At 45.9% G+C, this 18,049-nt stretch overlaps 1 protein-coding gene across 1 annotated transcript; it reads left to right on the top strand.

Moving 5' to 3' along the window:
• Nucleotides 1-433: 433 nt before the first annotated feature.
• On the top strand, nt 434-15,614 carry LOC124077260 (bone morphogenetic protein 15-like). Its single transcript, XM_046421477.1, has 2 exons — nt 434-758; nt 14,749-15,614. Exons 1-2 carry the CDS (start codon nt 434-436, stop codon nt 15,612-15,614), a joined length of 1,191 nt encoding a protein of 396 aa, XP_046277433.1.
• Nucleotides 15,615-18,049: the final 2,435 nt, after the last annotated feature.

The raw sequence follows: 18,049 nt of genomic DNA, 5'->3' as shown, positions 1-18,049 counted from the left end.
TCATCTCAGATATGTTCACTTTGAGTCAGCAGTAGGCCACATTTGGGAAATGCTGCCTTTAGAGGCATGGGAGTGAGATGGTCCTTTAAGGTCTGATTGAGGGATGGAATTTACAACAGCTGTGAGGCAGAGCACCTCCCTACTCTTTCTTTCTTCCTTCTGGATGAGGTGAGGGAGGCAGTCCTTCTCCTTGACTTTGGCCTCTTAGAGAAGCGAGTGGCACGGGCACGCTGCCTTACCCACCTCCTCTTTCTGCTCATTTTGATGCTACTTTGGCCTAGGAGGTCATCTTGGGAAGCAATATAGGGCCTGCCTTTCATTCCTTGTCCCATCCTTGGTCCTGGAGCCTGGGTGTGGTTACTTGCATGGAACGAAGGGATCAGAGTCTTCAGGGTCAGGTTAGAACTCTATGCTGAACACCAAGCTTTCCAGGATGGTCGTCCCCAGCATTCTTAGAATACTTCTTTGGGGACTGGTGCTTTCAATAGAACATGGGGTCCAAATGAAAATGGTAGACCATTCTTCTGTCAACCCCCTGCCCACTGAAACCCCTCCCTTGTCACTGTTTTGGGAGCTGGTAGAAGCTCCAGAGAAGCAGCAGAGGGAGCCACAGCTCAGAGGGTATCCTCTACAGTACATGCTGGAGTTGTACCAGCGTTCAGCTGACCCCGATGGACGTCCTAGGGAGAATCGCACCATTGGAGCCACCATGGTGAGGCTGGTGAGGCCTTTGGCCCATGTAACAAGGCCTAGAAAAGGTGAGTTCTTGTGTGCCCATTCTACCCTAGCGTTGGGAGAAGGACGGAAGAGTGTGGAGAACAAGGAATCGGAGTTTACTGTCAGACCTCAATGCCTGGTGCACATAGGCATGGCTTCATTTTCTTTTTTCTTTATTTTGGTGCTGGAGATTGGACCCCAGGGTGCCCTACAACCAAATCAGTCTCCATCCCTTTTTAGGGGGTGGGGGAGTACCAGGGATTGAACTCTGAGCCACATCCCCAGCCCTATTTTGTATTTAAATTGGAGACAGAGTCTCACTGAGTTGCTTAGCGACTCTCCATTGCTGGCTTTGAACTTGTCATCCTCCTGCCTCAGCCTCCCAAACTGCTGGGATTATAGGCGTGCAACACCACACCAGGTCCCAGCCCATTTTATTTTATTTAAAAATTTATTGATTTATTTTTTGGTACTGGGGATTGAACCCAAAGGTGCTTAAGTGCTATACCAATACCATGATCCTCAAATAACTCGCAGATCACAAATTGCCATTCCAATTAAGCCTTTATTGTTGGCCAGTGGGGTGGACACTCAACCCTAAAAGTGAAATAGAGTGGCGCACCCCCTTTGGTTTGGCCTCATATTTAAGCCAAAAAACTACAAAAGGGACATTTGGGGGTTTAGCCAATGCAAGCAAGCCAAGTTACAGAAGCGGGAGATTGCAGTCAGGTGGTGGGAGGCTTAGCTAATCAAAATAAGCCCAGTTACCCAGTTACAGAAATAGGATCCCAGATCCCCCAGTTACAGAAACAGAGCCCAGTTGGATAGTTCCGTGTTCTTGAGGGTTTCCACAACAAAAGGAAAAAAAGAAAAGGAAAACTTGCCCCAGTCGTGACCTTTCTGGTTGGCATGGCTGTTTCACAAAAAGGAGTTTCTAAACAAAATGGAGTCACTATAGTCAAGACTTCTGTCTCATCATATTAGCTCTGAGCCCCATTCCCAGCCCTTTTTCATACTTTATTTAGAGACAGGGCCTTGCTGAGTTGCTTAGAGCCTTGCTAAATTGCGGAAGCTGGCTTTGAACTTGCAGTCCTCCAGGCCCAGGCTCTGGAGCTGCTGCAATTACAGGCATGTGCTACCACACTTGGCTGATTTTTAAATTTTGAGTCAGGGTTTTACTAATCTGCTGAGTGTCTTGCTAAGTGGCTTGGGCTGGCCTGAAACTTCTGATCCTCCTGTCTCTGCCTCTGGAGTCACTGGGATTACAGATATGTACCACCATGCCCTGGTTTTCAAGGGACGGCAAGCTCAGGAAAGTTGGCTCCAAGCCTGTTTTCCTTTGGGGACCCTGCTTAAGAGCAGATAGCTTGGGGCCTACTTTCCAGTCTCCATGACAACTGAGTAATGTGTTAGCCACTTTCTTTCATAAAAATCTTATTGCTTGTTACCTCTAAAAATTGGAATTGAGTTGCATTTTTGTGGAGGGCTGTTTATGTGGTGGTTTGTAAGGTCAGGCAATGGCGACCAAAAGGAGGCAGATTTAAAAAGCCTGCTGAATGAGGCTTTATTGAGATTTTGCTCCTGGGAAGGACCCTCAGACCAACAAGATGAGTCTGAGGAGAAGTGCATGGGACTGGACAGGACTGGAATTTTTTATTGGGCTTAGGGCAGGAAGGGAGGGCTTGGGACAGGAAAAGGGGGTTTTTTAGAGTCCATTTTCCTCCTGGGGTTGGTTGCAGGAGCTGGCTAAGATCCAGAATTGGCCAGAAAACCCCACTGATTGACAGGTTCTGTCAGCACTCGATTGGTGGTTCTTTCTCGCCTGAGGGTTGCTTGGTGCTTTGTTCTGTAATCGCCTCAAACCAACCTAATGGTTTGCTCTTAGAAGGAAAATAGTACAGGATGCTGTGTTGGAGACTTCTAAGGCCTCAGAAAGGATGAGAGAAGCTAACCCCTGAGGATATGTGAGTATCTGCTGATACCACCGGTTATGGATAATGAGTCCTGCTTCCTCACATGTTGAAGCTTGAACATTAGAGAAGCAAGCCGAGGGAAGCATATGCAAGAGGGCTTATTTGAAAAGGACTAAGGAAGACTTTTCCTGGGAGTGAGAAGGGGGCCATAGCTGGTATCCTGCTATCCCAGGAAGCGAGGTGTTGTGCCCTTTTTATATGTCCTAGGCTCCCTTTGTTCTCCTGCCCTCTTCCCATCTTTCTCCTTCCTGTGTATGTGACTAGGCATTTGACTAGGCCTAGCAAATGCTTGGTGGGATGGCCAGATGGTGGGAAACTGGTGGGCTGAAGGGGAAATGACAGGATGGAGCAGCCAAGGACACATTAATTAACAACCTTACACCTTCCTATAGGGATGGGCAATTCCTGGGACATGTTACCTTAGCAACTGGTTGGAGCAGGGGGAGTTCTTGATAAGGCTGGAGGAAGGGCTCTGAAGGAATTAACATTTTAATCCCTCAGGGGACAGTCCCAAATTTCCTGGAACTCACTCAAAATTGGCCTGACTTGATCTGACTTGACTCAATTTACCTATCTATACTGACTGTTGAATTCTGGCTTCACTGTTACACTTAATTAATGACAGCTACTGCCAGCTGTAGTTGTGGGGCAATGGAAAATTTTAGAGACAAGAAAACTATGGCACGGGGAGAGAAAGCAACTAGCAAGTGTCACACAGTGGGTGGCAAAGATAGAATTTGAGTTCAAGTCTGATTCCAAAATCTGTCTATAACTTTGTAAATCTTTAAATGCAGTATCCCAACAGGCCAAGAAGTTCTCCTATTTGGGCCATTCTGCTACTTTGAGTTTTTTGGCACCGAATATGCTTTGAGATTGTCTTTCTCCCCATCATACTCAATTCTACTTCAAACATCTGCATTAGACACTCTTCCAGGACAGCAGCAGGTGTGCAGGGTTCTCCAGGGAATGTACGCAGCCATCAACTTCAAGGAACTCTTGAGAACCTGATGAGATTAACCTGGGGTTTTTCACTAGTCTCCAATGACAATGGACAGAATTCGCACTCTCCTTCCAAGTAAAACAACCAATACTCTCCTAGCTATCTCTTACCATGGGCTTTTTGTGTGTCAGGCATTGCAGAAGATGCTGTACAAAACTATCGCCCTTAATCCTTGCCATTACCAGATGAGGTTGGTACTTATTAACATAAACATTTTATAGATGAAGAAACTGAGGCTCAGTAACTTCGCTAATGTTACACAGCTAGTAATTGTTAGTCAGGGGTCAAACCTAGGCTCTCGGGCCCCAGAGCCAGTGCTTTTAATCACCATGCTGTGCTAAATTCCTAATAGATTTTAATTGAGCACTAGGCACTATATCTGGGTTGGGTATATGTGGGCAAATAACTATCCCTGATTTCTAGGAGCTTCTAGTCATAATGACAGGCCAAAGGTGCAACTTATGCAGTCTAGGGGGAGAAATAAAGAATGTCCATGCGTTTCTGCCCTTTTTCACTCAAATCACTCAATACAACTTCACTCTATAGGTTCTTAAGAAAATGAAAATCCTTAATGCTAGGAATTGCAATACAGAAATCAATTCACAGCAAACAATTCTAGATTAATTCTAAGTACTGCAAACACACTTCTTCATAACAGGTTCATGACAGACATTCCCTCTGCATGCTAAGTGTGAGGTCAGGCAATGGGTGGCGACCAAAGGAGGCAGATTTAAAAGGCTGCTGAAGGAGGCTTTATTGAGACTCACTCCTGGGTGGAACTTGATCAGACCCACAGAATGGACAGGAGAAGGGTATGAGGAGAAACCGTGTGGGGGCAGGACTGGAATTTTATAAAGTTTATGGCAGGAGGAGAAGGGCTTGGGACAGAAAAAGGTGTTTTTAGAGTCCCTTATCCCACTGGAGTTGGTCTGGAGAACTGGCTGAGACCAGGATTGGTTGGGAGACCCTGCTGATTGACAGGTATTAGCTAGGAGATCCCGCTGATTGACGACTGATTGATGATTCTTTCCAGTGCTTAGGCTGCTTGGTGCTTTGTTCTTAAGTCACCACCACTGACCTGACATCCGGACTTTTTTGATGTAGGGCTGTGAATTTCATCTGGATACTTTCTGCTGGCTTAGGGGAGTGGAGGAGGGGGGAGGGGAAGGGGAGTGGCTTGGGTGTTGGTTCCTTAGGAAGGCAACTGTAGGGGTGTAGTATCATCTGGTTGTAGGTCACTTTGGCAATTTCACCTATGCACTTTGGAGAGAACCTGAGGAGGCAGGGAGCAAACATTAATAGAAGTCCTATTACTAATATAGGGGTGAGAATGGGAGCCAGCCACATAATGAGGGTTGAGTTTAGCCAGCCTGACCAAGGGTCATTTGATTGTTGCTGTTTAAGCTTTTCATCCAAACAACAACAGAGGGTGTTGACATTCTTTTTGACCAATTCAGTTTCATTGATATAGTAGCAGCATTCTTGGTTCAGGAATAGACGGGTTCCTCCTTTGTCTGCTGTCAGATCTAGGGCTCCAAGGTTCTGTAATGAAACTTGGGCGATGGATGTTATTTGCCTTTGTAGGGAAGCCAGGGATGCAGCCAACACTCTACTGCTTCCCAAAGTTGTTGTTCAAGCTTCTGAGTAGTGGTTACTGTATAACCAAGTCCTCCTACCCCCAGTTTGGAAGCAGCAAGGGAGAAGGCCAGGGAGAGTCCAACTACTACTGCTAGAAAGACAGCCCGCCTTGTCCTTGAAAGGGAGGTAGCAACAAGCCATGTTAATTCAGCCTCACTGTACAGAGTTAATTGAGGGACCAAGGTGGAAGGAACACAAAAAGCAAAGGGCGTGTTGAGGCTTAGATTTTTTTTTGTTGTTGTTAGGGCACCATTGCACCAGAAAAAGAACCCCAGTAGAGCAAAGGTTGGGGAAGAAATTCGAACCATCTGGTCACAGGGTGCTGAACCAGAGGAAGTGTAGCATCAAGGGAAATTTCCTGATGAATTACAAACAAGAAGTACTTCCTCAAAGGCTGGAGAGGGGGGTCCGTGGGGTCTAGTTGAGGTATGGAGAGGAAGATCAATGGGAATTACAGTTAATGGAGTATGATCCAAAGCTGTGCAGAAGAAACAGCATGAAATGTTATTAACTTTGGATAAATTGAGAAGCTGAAGGCCCTGATGTATTAGGGCCATCCATGAGTAAGGCTCAGCTTTGGGATGGGCAACTGCATCCAGCTCGTGTTGGAGTTCTTCTCTTACTCCTGGGTGGTTATGTGAATTTGAGGGAACACTTGTATATAAGCTCTCAATATTCTGATAGAGGCTGAGGGGTGCTTGGCAAAACCCCCCAAATAGAATTTACCATCAACACCCAAAGCCCACTTCGGGTCCCATGAGTTAATTTGGTGTATGCTTGATTCTCATAGCAAGGCTTATCTAGGAAGTGTTTCTTGCATGAATTATAAGGACACCTGCCATAGGTGTCAGGCCAGCACTTACAAGATTCCTCAGTTTGGTCTGCTATGAAGCATAGCATTGCTAAACATAAGTGGGACGAGGTAGCAATCCAGTAATGTTAAGGGTGACCACCCGATTGCAGCCAGTGGAAGGGCAATCACCTTGACCCATAAACTGAGAGTGGGTGGAGCCATCCTGCTGCCATGTGGCTTGGATATAGAAGCACCATCTGTGGGTTGGGATAGAAGCTTGAGAGAGATTATAATGATTAGTAAAAGAAGGAGAGGGTTGGTGAGAAGTCGTGAGTTTCGTGGGCCTCAGCATGGTGGAAGTCCAGGACTGGACGTTTGGAACAGTGCTTTTCTAAGGTGAGAGACATGGTACCAGGGGGAGTGGCCCAAAAGCTTGGCCACTGTTGGGGTAGTAATTATGACTGTATGGTGTCCCTGTCCAGCGAGGTTCCAATGATTGAGGATGCAGCTGTCAAAGTAAGATTCACCTGGTTGAAGAGGGTTCGATTGAATACCTGGTTGTGCTGGGATTGAGGTAATGGATGGCGCAAGAAGGCACTGGTCTGCATGCTCCCTTAGGAGTTTGTGTAGAAGTATGAGATAGGGCAGGTAGGACACAGGGGAGGAGCAGTGATTGGAAAAATGTGGTTGATTAAGAAAGGGTGCCCATAGAGTAGCTCAAAAAGACTAAGGCCTAAAGGGGCTTGAGGCCAGGGTTGCCCGAATTTGGGTGAGGGCCAATGGCAGGAGATTGGGCCAGGACAACCTGAGTTCAATAGCAAGTTTAGTGAGATAAGCCTTGAGAATGCCATTAGCTCTGTCAACCTTACCTGAGGATGGGGGTCAGTAGGGGATGCAGAGCTCCCAAGTGATGCTGAGGCCTTTGGAGACTAGTTGAACAACCTGAGAAGTGAAGGCCGGACTGTTGTCTGACTGAATGGAGGCAGGAAGTCCAAACCTGTAAATGATCTGCTCAATGAGGATGGAGGTGATGGTGTCAGCAATTTCCCTCGAGGTAGGGAAGGCTTCTATCTAACTATAAGAGAGTGCTATCCCAAGCCACAAGCAGTTAGATTCTGTGCCAAGGCTTGCCCAAAGAGGTGGGGACTGTTCCTGAAGCCTTGGAGTAGGACTGTCCATGTCGCCTGTTCAGACCTCAAGGATGTAGGGTCTTACCATGTGAAGGCAAAGAGGTAATAAGAGTCCGAATGGAGAAGCACTATAAAGAAGGCATCTTTAAGATCCAGGACAGTAAAGTGAGTGGTTGAAGGGAGGATATGAGAAGAAAGAGTGTGAGGGTTGGCAATCACTGGGGGTGGATGGGAATATCCGCCTCATTAATTAGGTGGAAATCCTGGACTAAGCCATAGGCTCCTGAGGGTTTGCATACCTGCAATATGGGAATGTTGCAGGGGAAGTCAGTAAGGATTAAAAGTCCCTGGGCGAATAGCTGGTCTATGATGGGTTTAAGTCCCTCCCTGTGGGTTTTGGAGATGGGAAATTGGGGTTGCAAAGAAAATTTAGTTTGTGGTTTCAGCTGGATGTGGACTGGCTTGTGGTGAAAGGTTATGACCAACTTGGAGATGTCCCAGACCTGGGGATGACTAGGTCAGGGGGCAATGGCACAGTAGGTACTGTTGGGTTATTAGGGTAAGGATTAGAGGCAGAAGGAGATGGGTGGTAGTATTCTTAGGGTACAGTTGGGGGTACCTCCTAGTAATTGGAGAACATCTCTGCCTAGGAGAGGAACCGGACAGGATGGAATGACCAGAAAAGAGTGTGAATGGGTGTCCCTCCAGGGCACAGGCCAGCATAGCAGTTCGGTTTGGGGAGGAGGGTTTGCCATCAATCCCCATAACTGAGACCTGGGAATGAAACAGAGGCTCAGAGTGGGCAGGCAAGACAGAATAGGTAGCCCCCATGTCCACAAGAAATGTTATGGACTTACCCGCTGCCTGGAGAGTTACCCTGGGCATGGTGAGCGTGATGGGGGTCGTGGAGTCTGGGCTTCTTCAGTCTTCTGTGAAACCCAATATTTCAAGAGAAGAGATGGCCTGGCGGGTCATACCCCTGTGTAGAGGCACCAAGGAAGGGCCAGCAATGGGGCAGTCACTCTTCCAATGTCCTGTCTGCTTACAGGTAGGGCATGGCCTGGAAGGAGGCCATGAGTTTGGGCATTGGCAAGCCCAGTGACCTTCACATCCACATTGGAAGCAAGCCCCTGGCAGAGAGGAATGCTAGATCCCCTGTGAAGCTCTCACTTGAGCTATAGGCCTCAGGGCCACTGCCAAGGCCTGGGTTTGAAGTGTTACCTTTTTCTGCAATGGAGCCTGCTTTAAAGGCCATTCTCACCAGATCTCAAATAGGTGTCTGAGGGCCCTCCTCAGCTTGTTTGAGCTTTTGACTACTATCATGAGCAGATTGAGTAATGAAATGGGTTGCTAACACTGTAGCCTTGGTGGGAGACTCATGATCCAGCTTAGTATATTTGGTGAGGGCCTCTGTAAGGTGGTAGAGAAATAAGGCTGGATTTTCATCTGGATTCTGGGTGATTAATCTCAGCTTATTAAAGTTAACCACCTTATTGGAAACTGCCTGCATGCCCGCTATAAGGTATTGGACCATGCAAGCACAGTGACGGCAACCTTGTTGGCCATCTTGATAGTCCCAGTTGGGTTGGGTTAAGGGAATGGCTGCTTCACCCTTGGGGAGAGTCATATCTATTAAGTAAATTTGATCAGCATGATCTCCTGCAGCCTGCTGGATGCAGGCTCACTCATTGAGGGGTAAGGGTGGAGGACAGAATGACATAGAGGTCATGCCAGGTAAGATCCTAAGTCTGGGGGAATTATCAGAAGTCCTTAATATAAGTAGAAGAGTCAGCAGAGAAGGACCCAAGGCACTTTTTAATTTGGGGAAGATCTTGAAGTGAAAATGGGTTGTGCATTCAAATGATCCCTTCAGCACCAGTCATTTCCCTGAGAGGACAAAGGAGTTGGGTTAGCTGGTGGGATCACCTGGTGGGATCTGGTGTGGGAACTGATAGAAGAGAGGAGTGAGTGGGGGGAGGGGGGGAAGTTTCTCAGTAGAAGAGGGGAGGGGAGGGGAGGAGCTGTGTCAGCAGGAGAAGGGGGAGGAGGCTTGGAGGGATCCCAAGATATCCCTGGCACAACTGCCCTGACTCTTTCCCACCCACTCCCAGAAAGGCGGGACTCCTTCTGCCTAACTGATGAAACCTGGGTGGCAGACCTGAAGCAAGCAGAGAGGGATGCCACAGTGGAGGGGGTGGCTGTGGCAGGGCGGCTGTGGTGGCTGTGGAAGCAGCAGCAGAGGCGGCAGGGGGCAGGGACGCCAAGCCATACCTCTGGCAGGGGGAGGACAGGAAGGGGAGGCTGAGAGATGCTTGAGTATCTGAGAATGAGGAAGAAAAAGTGGAACAATGGGAAAGTGGCTCCCCAGCAAGGAAAACTTTAGCAGTAAAACAGAACAGAGTGGAGGAGCAGAGAGCAGAGGGAAGGATGGGAGCCAATCTCAAAGCCTCTGTTTTTGCCTACGTCCCTGTCTGGCAACAGAAATTGTCCAATTCAGTGAGGGCTTAAATCAAAAGTTCCTTCTGGGGGCCATGGTGACCCATTGTACTTTTGGGGTCTAAGGAGAGGACTCTGTTTCCCATGACCTTCCTGTACCCTCAGGGGTGAGTGGGAACAGAAAAAGGCGTCCCAAAGTTTGCTTGCGCTCACCTGAGGAATAGATAAGGGCCGGGCAGGGGTTGAGGCATCCCAGCAACCCACTTGGGGGCCCAAATGGATGGGGGGGCTTGCAGGAGGACTGGGGTGTCTCCACAGTTCCCGGAGACTTGAACGGGACATGCAGGGTCTATGGCATGCATGTGACTTAAGGATAGACCCCACAGTCTGAGAGGGGCTGTAAAGTTGGGAGAGACAAGGGAACTTACCCCACTCCTTTTGGCCCTGATGAAGAGAGGTAAAGAGCAGCTCAGGAATTTTCCAGGTTCATTTGAAAGGGGAAGGGATGGACTTTGATCCCCTGCGGGAGAAGCCCGAAAATGTCTCCTAAGTTTAGGTACCAGATGGGAGGTCAGGCAATGGGCGGTGACCAAAGGAGGCAGATTTAAAAGGCTGCTGAAGGAGGCTTTATTGAGACTCACTCCTGGGTGGAACTCGATCAGACCCACAGAATGGACAGGAGAAGGGTATGAGGAGAAACGGCATGGGGGCTCTACAGGACTGGAATTTTATAAAGCTTATGGCAGGAGGGGAAGGACTTGGGACAGGAAAAGGTGTTTTTAGAGTCCCTTGTCCCACTGGAGATGGTCAGGGGAACTGGCTGAGACCAGGATTGGTCAGGAGATCCCGCTGATTGACAGGTGTTTCCATTGGTGCCTCATTGGTGTTTCTTTCCGGTGCTCAGGTTTCTTGGTTCTTTGTTCCTAAGTCACCGCCACTGACCTGACACTAACCTCAAGTGTCAGATCAAAAGTCTCAAACCTTAAGCTTTAAGACCAGCGGAGGCACACTCACTCAGACCATGGTGATCAGATCAGGAACCAAGGCAGGCTTCTCCTGGGGTGGAGCTGGCAGCCAGTTTAGGAGAGAGTCCTAGCGAGAAGTTGCAGCTCTCACCAGGGTCAAGATGTGGCTGTAGAGTTTGAGAGCATGAGGAAGAGGCAGAAGATCAGGCAATCCATGAAAAGAGTTGGGATGTCAGTCCAGGTTCTCATGAGGCTCTCCAGTGTGAGGGCCTCAGTCCGGGCTGGCTGAATGTCTGTTCATTTGCTCCACCATTTATACTAAATTTTGGGGCTTCTGACCACCCTTTCAATCCCTATCAGCTGTCACCGAATTTCTCAGTGATGTCATTTGCCCTGGGGTTAAAGCATCTAGTTTGTGGTCCCCATCCTGATTTTTCTTGCCTCTCCCCCTTATTGGGATGAGGACAACATGACAGAGACTTCACTCTGAGCTTCTCAGGGTGGGGAGAAATGACTTGTTTGGGCCCAAATGCCATACTGGAAGGCTCTGTAGGTGTGCCTGGTAAGACTGCAGGTTTCAAACTGGAATTTTAAAATGCAGTTGCTTAGGCTAAGGCCTAAGGCCATCCTTGCACTAGTATAATAGAATAGGTAGATAATGTTATAAGTGCTTAGAAAAGGATAAGCAATTGGGATCCCAGGACTCCAGAGAAGAAATGGCTCAGGCCAGGGGATATAATGCAGTAGGTAGAGTGCTTGCCTCAGATGCACAATGCCCTGGGTTCAATCCCCAGCACCCCCCTCCCCACACACACATGGCTAACTGTTTGGAGCAGAGAAAGGGAAGCAGAGATAATGCTGGAAAGCCTCACTGAGAAGGTAATATTTAAGCTGGCATTTGGGAAAGGAAGAGTAAGGAGCCTATTACATTGGCAGAGAAGTTCATCCTGATTTAGGAAAGAGAAAATAACTTGGTGTGGGTGGAAATTCACTCAACAAATATTTATTCTGCACCTACTGACGGCTGAGCATGAAAATGTGATTAAGACAGGCAAAGCTACTAGCTTGGAGCACGTGTTCTGGTGGGGAGATAAATGTGCAAACAGTTAAGTTGCAAATTGTGGCAAATGCTGTCAAATGATGAACTAGGTTATGATTGAGAATAGCAATGAAGTCGTCTCTTTCCGTGGGGTTATGTGAAGGTACCTTTGAAGAGGGAACCTTTGAGCAGAGGCCAGTTAAGAAGGGAGACATGACTAGAGTGGAGAGACAGCTGACTTAAGTTTAAGGAACTAGGTGCGAAGGCCTAGGGGGTGGAAGGAAGGATGTCCTATTTGTGGCTGGAGTCTAGAGAGCACTGCAGGGAATATGGCAAGATATGAGGCTGGTGAGAGGTGGGGTCTCAGAAGCCCTGAGGAGGGACCCAGATTCCATTCCTAACTGCAGCACAAAGCAGACCAAGTCAAGTTTGTACTGATACTGTGAGGCTGAGAAGGAGGATGCCAACAATTAGGCACATATCCCAGGCTGACTATGAAGCATACTGGTATCTTAGAGCCTCTCTGGAAAGGATCCAGAAGCAAATGACAGATTCAGTCACAGGGGATGTATGAGTCCTTCCTTTCCCTGAAAAGTTCTGAGCAGACCCTTCCTGGCTCTGATCCTCAGCAACCCCACTCTGCTTCAGGAAACAGGTGAGGTCAAGGTCTGAAAGGAAAGGGCAGTTCCTCACTAGACAGCCTGTTAGAGGTTTGGGTTGGGTTCCTTTTCAGGCAGGGTGGAATGGGTGTATGGGTTGGCCTCTAGGAAAGTTTATTGTTAAGACGGGAGTGTGGAATAACATAAGAAAGCAAACACAGGTCTGACTTGGGCCTGTGTGAATGATGGCTAGTGAGTGCCCCAATCCTGAGGGTGTGTTTAGCATGAGTTAGAATACAAACTTTTAGAAGTACTCTGGAACATCAAAATATTAAAGAGTTCTGTTTAATCCCCAGCACTATTACAATCCAAGACTTGTGGATTCAGTGGCGGAGCAAGGTTAGATTGCCGCAGTCCGGCTGCAGCAAAATAACCGGGGGGTGACGAGCAACTTGTGTACATTGATACTGCAGGAGTGGAAGCCCTTTATTGTAGGACCAGAGGGATATTTATACATTCCACACAGCTTATCTTAATTAGCATAAACTAGATACAGCAGTCAACCAATAAGGAATCTCCACACTTAATGGCTCGCTGGCGTTACTTCACAAACCACTCCCTCTGGCAAAATGCCAGTCGCCATCCAGACTTGTTTACAGACTCTTACATTAGATGAATAATACATAAATTAATGTGGAAATACTTACTCAGATATTTGTAAGGAGAGAGAAGACCTTTTCCTGAGATGACTGGTTTTGTAGTCTTTGCTCTTGACCTTTACCAGGAGGGGGAGGAGCACAAGTTGGGAACTCTGCAGGCCCAGCCTTCCTACCCTTTGGCCACTGGGTGTTGGCACAACACTTTGGATTAAATCTCTCAATTGCTAAGGGGCATGTAGTTTTTAATAGATTTGCCAGCAAACAAAATATTGGTGATCAAGGCCTTGTTGAGATGGTATTTAGAGAAGTGAGGGTAAAATGAATGGGGAAAATGGAGAGCCATTTCTGGAAAGGAATGGAAAAGGGAGAGATGGGGAGTTAAAGGAGAAACAGCCAAAAGATACTCAAGAAGCAATTAAAAAAAAAAGCTTCTTGTCGTTGTAGATGGACAGAATGCCTCTATTTTATTTATTTTTATATGGTGCTGAGGTTCAAATCCAGTGCCTCTCACATGCTAGGCAAACACTCTGCCACTGAGCTACCGCCCCAGCCCAAGAAGCAATTCTTGAAGTTGTTGAAAGACAGAAATGGCAAAAATAGCTGTCCCTACTAGTGACATAATTATTTTGTGGTGCCTTGGTCCTGGATTTAAAACAATGACAGAATAGCACCCAATACTGAATTGTTGCCCCAAACCTGTATCTGTATAGTAATGTGAAATAAGGACTCCTTTTAAAATATTTTAAACTCTTATTTTTAGTTACACATGACAGTAGACTATGTTTTGGCAGAATATATATATACATGAAGTATAACTTATTCTATTTAGGATCCAACTTTTGTGTGGAGTTTTTTTGGTCGTGTGTACAAATACAAGGCTAAGAAAGTTATGGCCAAGTTTCTACTGTCTTTCCTATTTCCCCCCCTCCCTTCCTTCCCCTTTGTCCAATCCAATGGATTTCTATTGTTCCCCTCCCCAACCTCCCTGTGGGTTAGCAATCAGAGCCAATCCCAAGAAATGAAAGGCCACATATTTTCTCTGAAATAAGGACCCTTAATCCATGTATGTTTCAACATGTCTTTTGGTCACCTTATTAGTCAATAATATAATTGATCTTCTAAACTCTTCTATGCTTCCCCCCAAGTCTAGAACTGTAAAGTGATCTAAAAGTGAGACAAAATTACTTTCTTTAGTGCTTTATTTTTAATTTGTATTGGTGTACTATAGTTATACATAATAGATTAATTATGACACATTTTACATGGACATGACATAATTTGATCAATTTCATTCACAGTATTTCCTTTTCCCTTACCTCCTCCCTCTCCTGACCAACTTCTTGGCCACTGGTACAGTTTCTTTTCTTAATTGCAACCAGCTTGAGTTCAAATTTTAACTTTACCATATACTGGCTATGTGTTCTTCATGGTTTTGGTTTCTATGGTGCTGGGATTGAACCCAGGGCCTTACATATGCTAGGCAAAACTGCTCTCACCACTGAGATACATCCAGCACTTGGGTGTGTGTCCTTGACATAGCTTCTGTGAGCCTCAATTTTCTTGTCTGCAAAATGGGAATAATAAGTCTCTCATAAGACCATTGAAGATTCAAGAGTTTATAAATATAAAACATCTCGTACATTTGCAAGTGTTCAACAAATGATATATATTATTACCTTGAGTTAATTTCAGGGCTGATTACAGCTGTGTTTCTCTTGTACTGTTTTGTAAAGGATTTTCAGGCTCGGTATTCAGGCAAGACACTAATCCCCTGACCCTGTTCTGTCTTATGTGTACAGGTTCCTGGCATATGCAAACCCTGGACTTTCCTCTCGGACTAAAGCGGGAAGTGTACCAACTAGTCAGAGCCACTGTGGTTTATTGTCAACAACTCCACCTAGCTCACTTTAATTTATCCTGCCATGTGGAGCCCCGGGCCCCACAAAGCCCAACCAACCACTTTCCTTCAGGAAGAAATTCCTCAAAGCCTTCTCTGACATCTAAAGCCTGGACAGAGATGGACATCACACAACACATTCTGCAGACACTCTGGAATCACAAGCATCCCAGGGTCCTAAGACTCCGCTTTATGTGTCGGCAGCAAAAAGGTAGCATAGTTCCTGGGATCCAGTGGAATGGCACTTCACCTTTGGACACTGCGTTTGTGCTACTCTATTTCAATGACACTCATAAAAGTGGCCAGAAGGCTAAACTTCCCAGTGGACTAGAGGAAATATTAGAAGGGGAATCTTCTCTTTTGAGGAGGGTCCGGCAAGTAGGCAGCATCCTGTCTAGGGTTTCTGACTCTTCCCAGAAACAATATGGGTCTGCAAATAATCAGTCTGCAAATAATCAGTGTTCCCTTCATTCTTTTAAAGTCACTTTCCAGCAGCTGGGCTGGGATCATTGGATCATTGCTCCTCATCACTATACCCCAAACTACTGTAAGGGATCCTGTCCTTGGGTACTACACCGTGGTCTCAATTCCCCCAATCATGCCATCATTCAAAACCTTGTCAATGAGTTGGTGAACAAGAATATTCCCCGCCCCTCCTGTGTCCCTTATCAGTATGCTCCCATGAGCATCCTTCTGATTGAGGAAACTGGGAATATTCAGTATAAGGAGTTTGAGGGTATGATTGCTCAGTCTTGTACATGTAGATAATGGCACAGGAACAGCTAGCTCAGGTTGCCCATGTAATTGGAGAATGACTGGAAATATCAGTGTGAAAGATGTACGTGACCTTAAATCTATAGGTCCTATCCCTTGCCCTAAGTATTGTTTCTTTAGTCTCTTCCCCCATTTGTAATCTATTCACTTGATAAGAACTGTGCTGATACCCATTTGATCTAGTCAAATTTGGTCACTAGAACAAATCTGACCACTACTATTGGCCAGCACAATTGGACCACCAGTTAGAGCCCTTATTGCTTGGGTAAGATGGTCCTTTGGAGATGTTCTCTATATTTTGTCATTTTTATTGTGACTTTTTCAAGTCACTGGAAGCTGATAGAAGTTTATAAAGTATCCCACCAAAGCCTGGGAAAGGTGGACTTTTGCTAGTGTTCAGCTTCTAAGGCTCTGGAAGGTTTGGAGTGGTATTAGTAGCCTGAGATTTTTGTACCCTCTTCCTCCCCTCCTGTCTCCTGTTACATGTCTCCTATCCAGACTGTCTGCTTCTATGCTCCTTCCACCTTCTAATTCTTGGACTTGAGAACTTTGTAGGTAACCGTCTTTATAGGAATCTTCATGTAAACGTGTACGGCTTTTCCTCTCGGCCTCTGCATCTGGGAAAAGGCCCACAGGGAAGCAGCACCATGGAGTTGTCTGAGATGGCAAGTGCTTGAAAACAACCAGCATTTGTGGTAAAGAGGAGAAGAGCTGTCATTGCTGATTAGGATGAGGGAGATATTTCAAACTTTCTATGGAGCAGTAGGTTTATCACAGGATGTTTTCTTTTTTAAAATTATTTTCCTTTTTTATTTCTTACATGATTTAAAGTCCTATAATCACACCCAAAGAAAGTTCCTTGGTGGCTCAGAGACCAGGAGGCCTGTTTGGGGAGGGAGAGGAGGAGAGGACTGTGGTGGAGAGGGGGGGGAGAGATATGTAGAGGCCTCGAGCTGACTTCATTCTGGCTTACCTGTTTCATGTATCCATTTGGGCTCTGGACATTAGACTTGGGGAGATGGTGATGAATGGAACTCAGTCGTGGGCTGACCGATGCTTGTGCTGTGACTCTATATTCCTATGCTATATTTAAGTGATGGGATGGGCATGTGTTACAAATACCTTGAGGGAAAAGTAAATATGAGAAGATGAATTTTTTAAATATATTGTGCATGTGTACAAATATAACAGTGTAGAATTATAATGCAAAATAATTAAAATATATTTTTGCTGAAGAAGATCATGAACATTTGGGGAATTGGGAGAACAGGTGGAAGGAATTTGTTTGCTTTGTTGGCTTTTAGCTATGATTGGGATCTCATCTCTAGTCCCTATAGGGCAGGCTCTGCAGAAGTCTGTTTTCTTAAAGGCATACTGCTGGTGAACAGGACTCACCAACATGCCCTGTTGAGGAAGCCTGGTAAGTCTTTCCTTCTGCCCAACTCTTCCTCATAAGTTAGTACCATTCTTGGTGGGATGGGATTGATTAAGGGTGGGTACATGTGTTTACAAATGTTAATCCCTATCTTTCTTATCCATCATAAATTAACTCATTTTTACCACTCCCTTCTCAACAGTTAATTCTAGCTAGACTAAATATGCTGCAAGTAAATATCTCGCAAGTCTATGCATACATAAATGCTATTCTTCCCTTTAAGGAATTGTTCCTTAATATTTTGTCCATGTACCTCCTGCAGCTTTAGGAATCAGCTAAGGTTTTTTGTTTTTTTTTCTCCAATCTCGGTAGCTCCCATGCCCCTCCAGACTCAGGTAGGTGTCCACTTTGTGTTCACATAGCATTACAGGCTCTCCCTCAGTATACACTAGTATAACTGTCTATTGCAAAAAAGGATGGAGCCCATTTTGAGGGATTTCACCCGTGTCATACCCCTGTTCTCTATTGCCAGACCCTAGTACCTAGTAAGTCATTAACAGAAACACAGAACACTAACAATACTTCTTACAGAGGGGGAAATCCAACCCAGGGCCTCATCCGTGCTAGACAAGTGGCCTACCCCTGAGCTTTATACCCTACCCAACAGTGACATTTTTGTTGGGGATGCGTTCTTCCTGATACAATAATTCAATATTTGCACAGTTCACTAATTTTTAATTGGAATAAATGTAATTTATGCATATACTTTGTACATAAATTAAGATGATTAATATCTGTGCCCCATTTCAAAAGCATGCTACAAATGTCAATAGAATGTGACAGTTTTGTTACTGAACAAGGCAGTTTGTGAAATCATATGTACTTCAATTTGAACTGAGAGGAGATATGGACTTTCAGTCCAGTCACTTTCCCAGTTTTCCTGGATTATGCACAAATACATAACAGGCCTAAAGACAAACCTTGGTTATAGGATCAGATCCTGAGTTCAGTTTCTTGGTTCTTTGGTATTTGCAGAAAGTCCTGATCTCCTAGC

Source organism: Marmota monax, unplaced genomic scaffold, assembly GCF_021218885.2.
Source record: "Marmota monax isolate L192 unplaced genomic scaffold, Marmota_monax_Labrador192_F-V1.1 WCK01_AAM20220418_F8-fsc00258, whole genome shotgun sequence".
Taxonomy (NCBI): Eukaryota; Metazoa; Chordata; class Mammalia; order Rodentia; family Sciuridae; genus Marmota; species Marmota monax.
Note: the sequence above shows the minus strand (reverse complement) of the source record. Positions and strands in the feature narration are given on the sequence as shown.

Excerpts from the sequence above, each read along its gene's own strand:
- LOC124077260 (XM_046421477.1), top strand. The coding sequence starts at position 434 with ATGGTCGTCCCCAGCATTCTTAGAATACTTCTTTGGGGACTGGTGCTT. Across the intron at positions 759-14,748 it reads TGTAACAAGGCCTAGAAAAG|GTTCCTGGCATATGCAAACC; the intron begins GTGAGTTCTTGT and ends TTATGTGTACAG.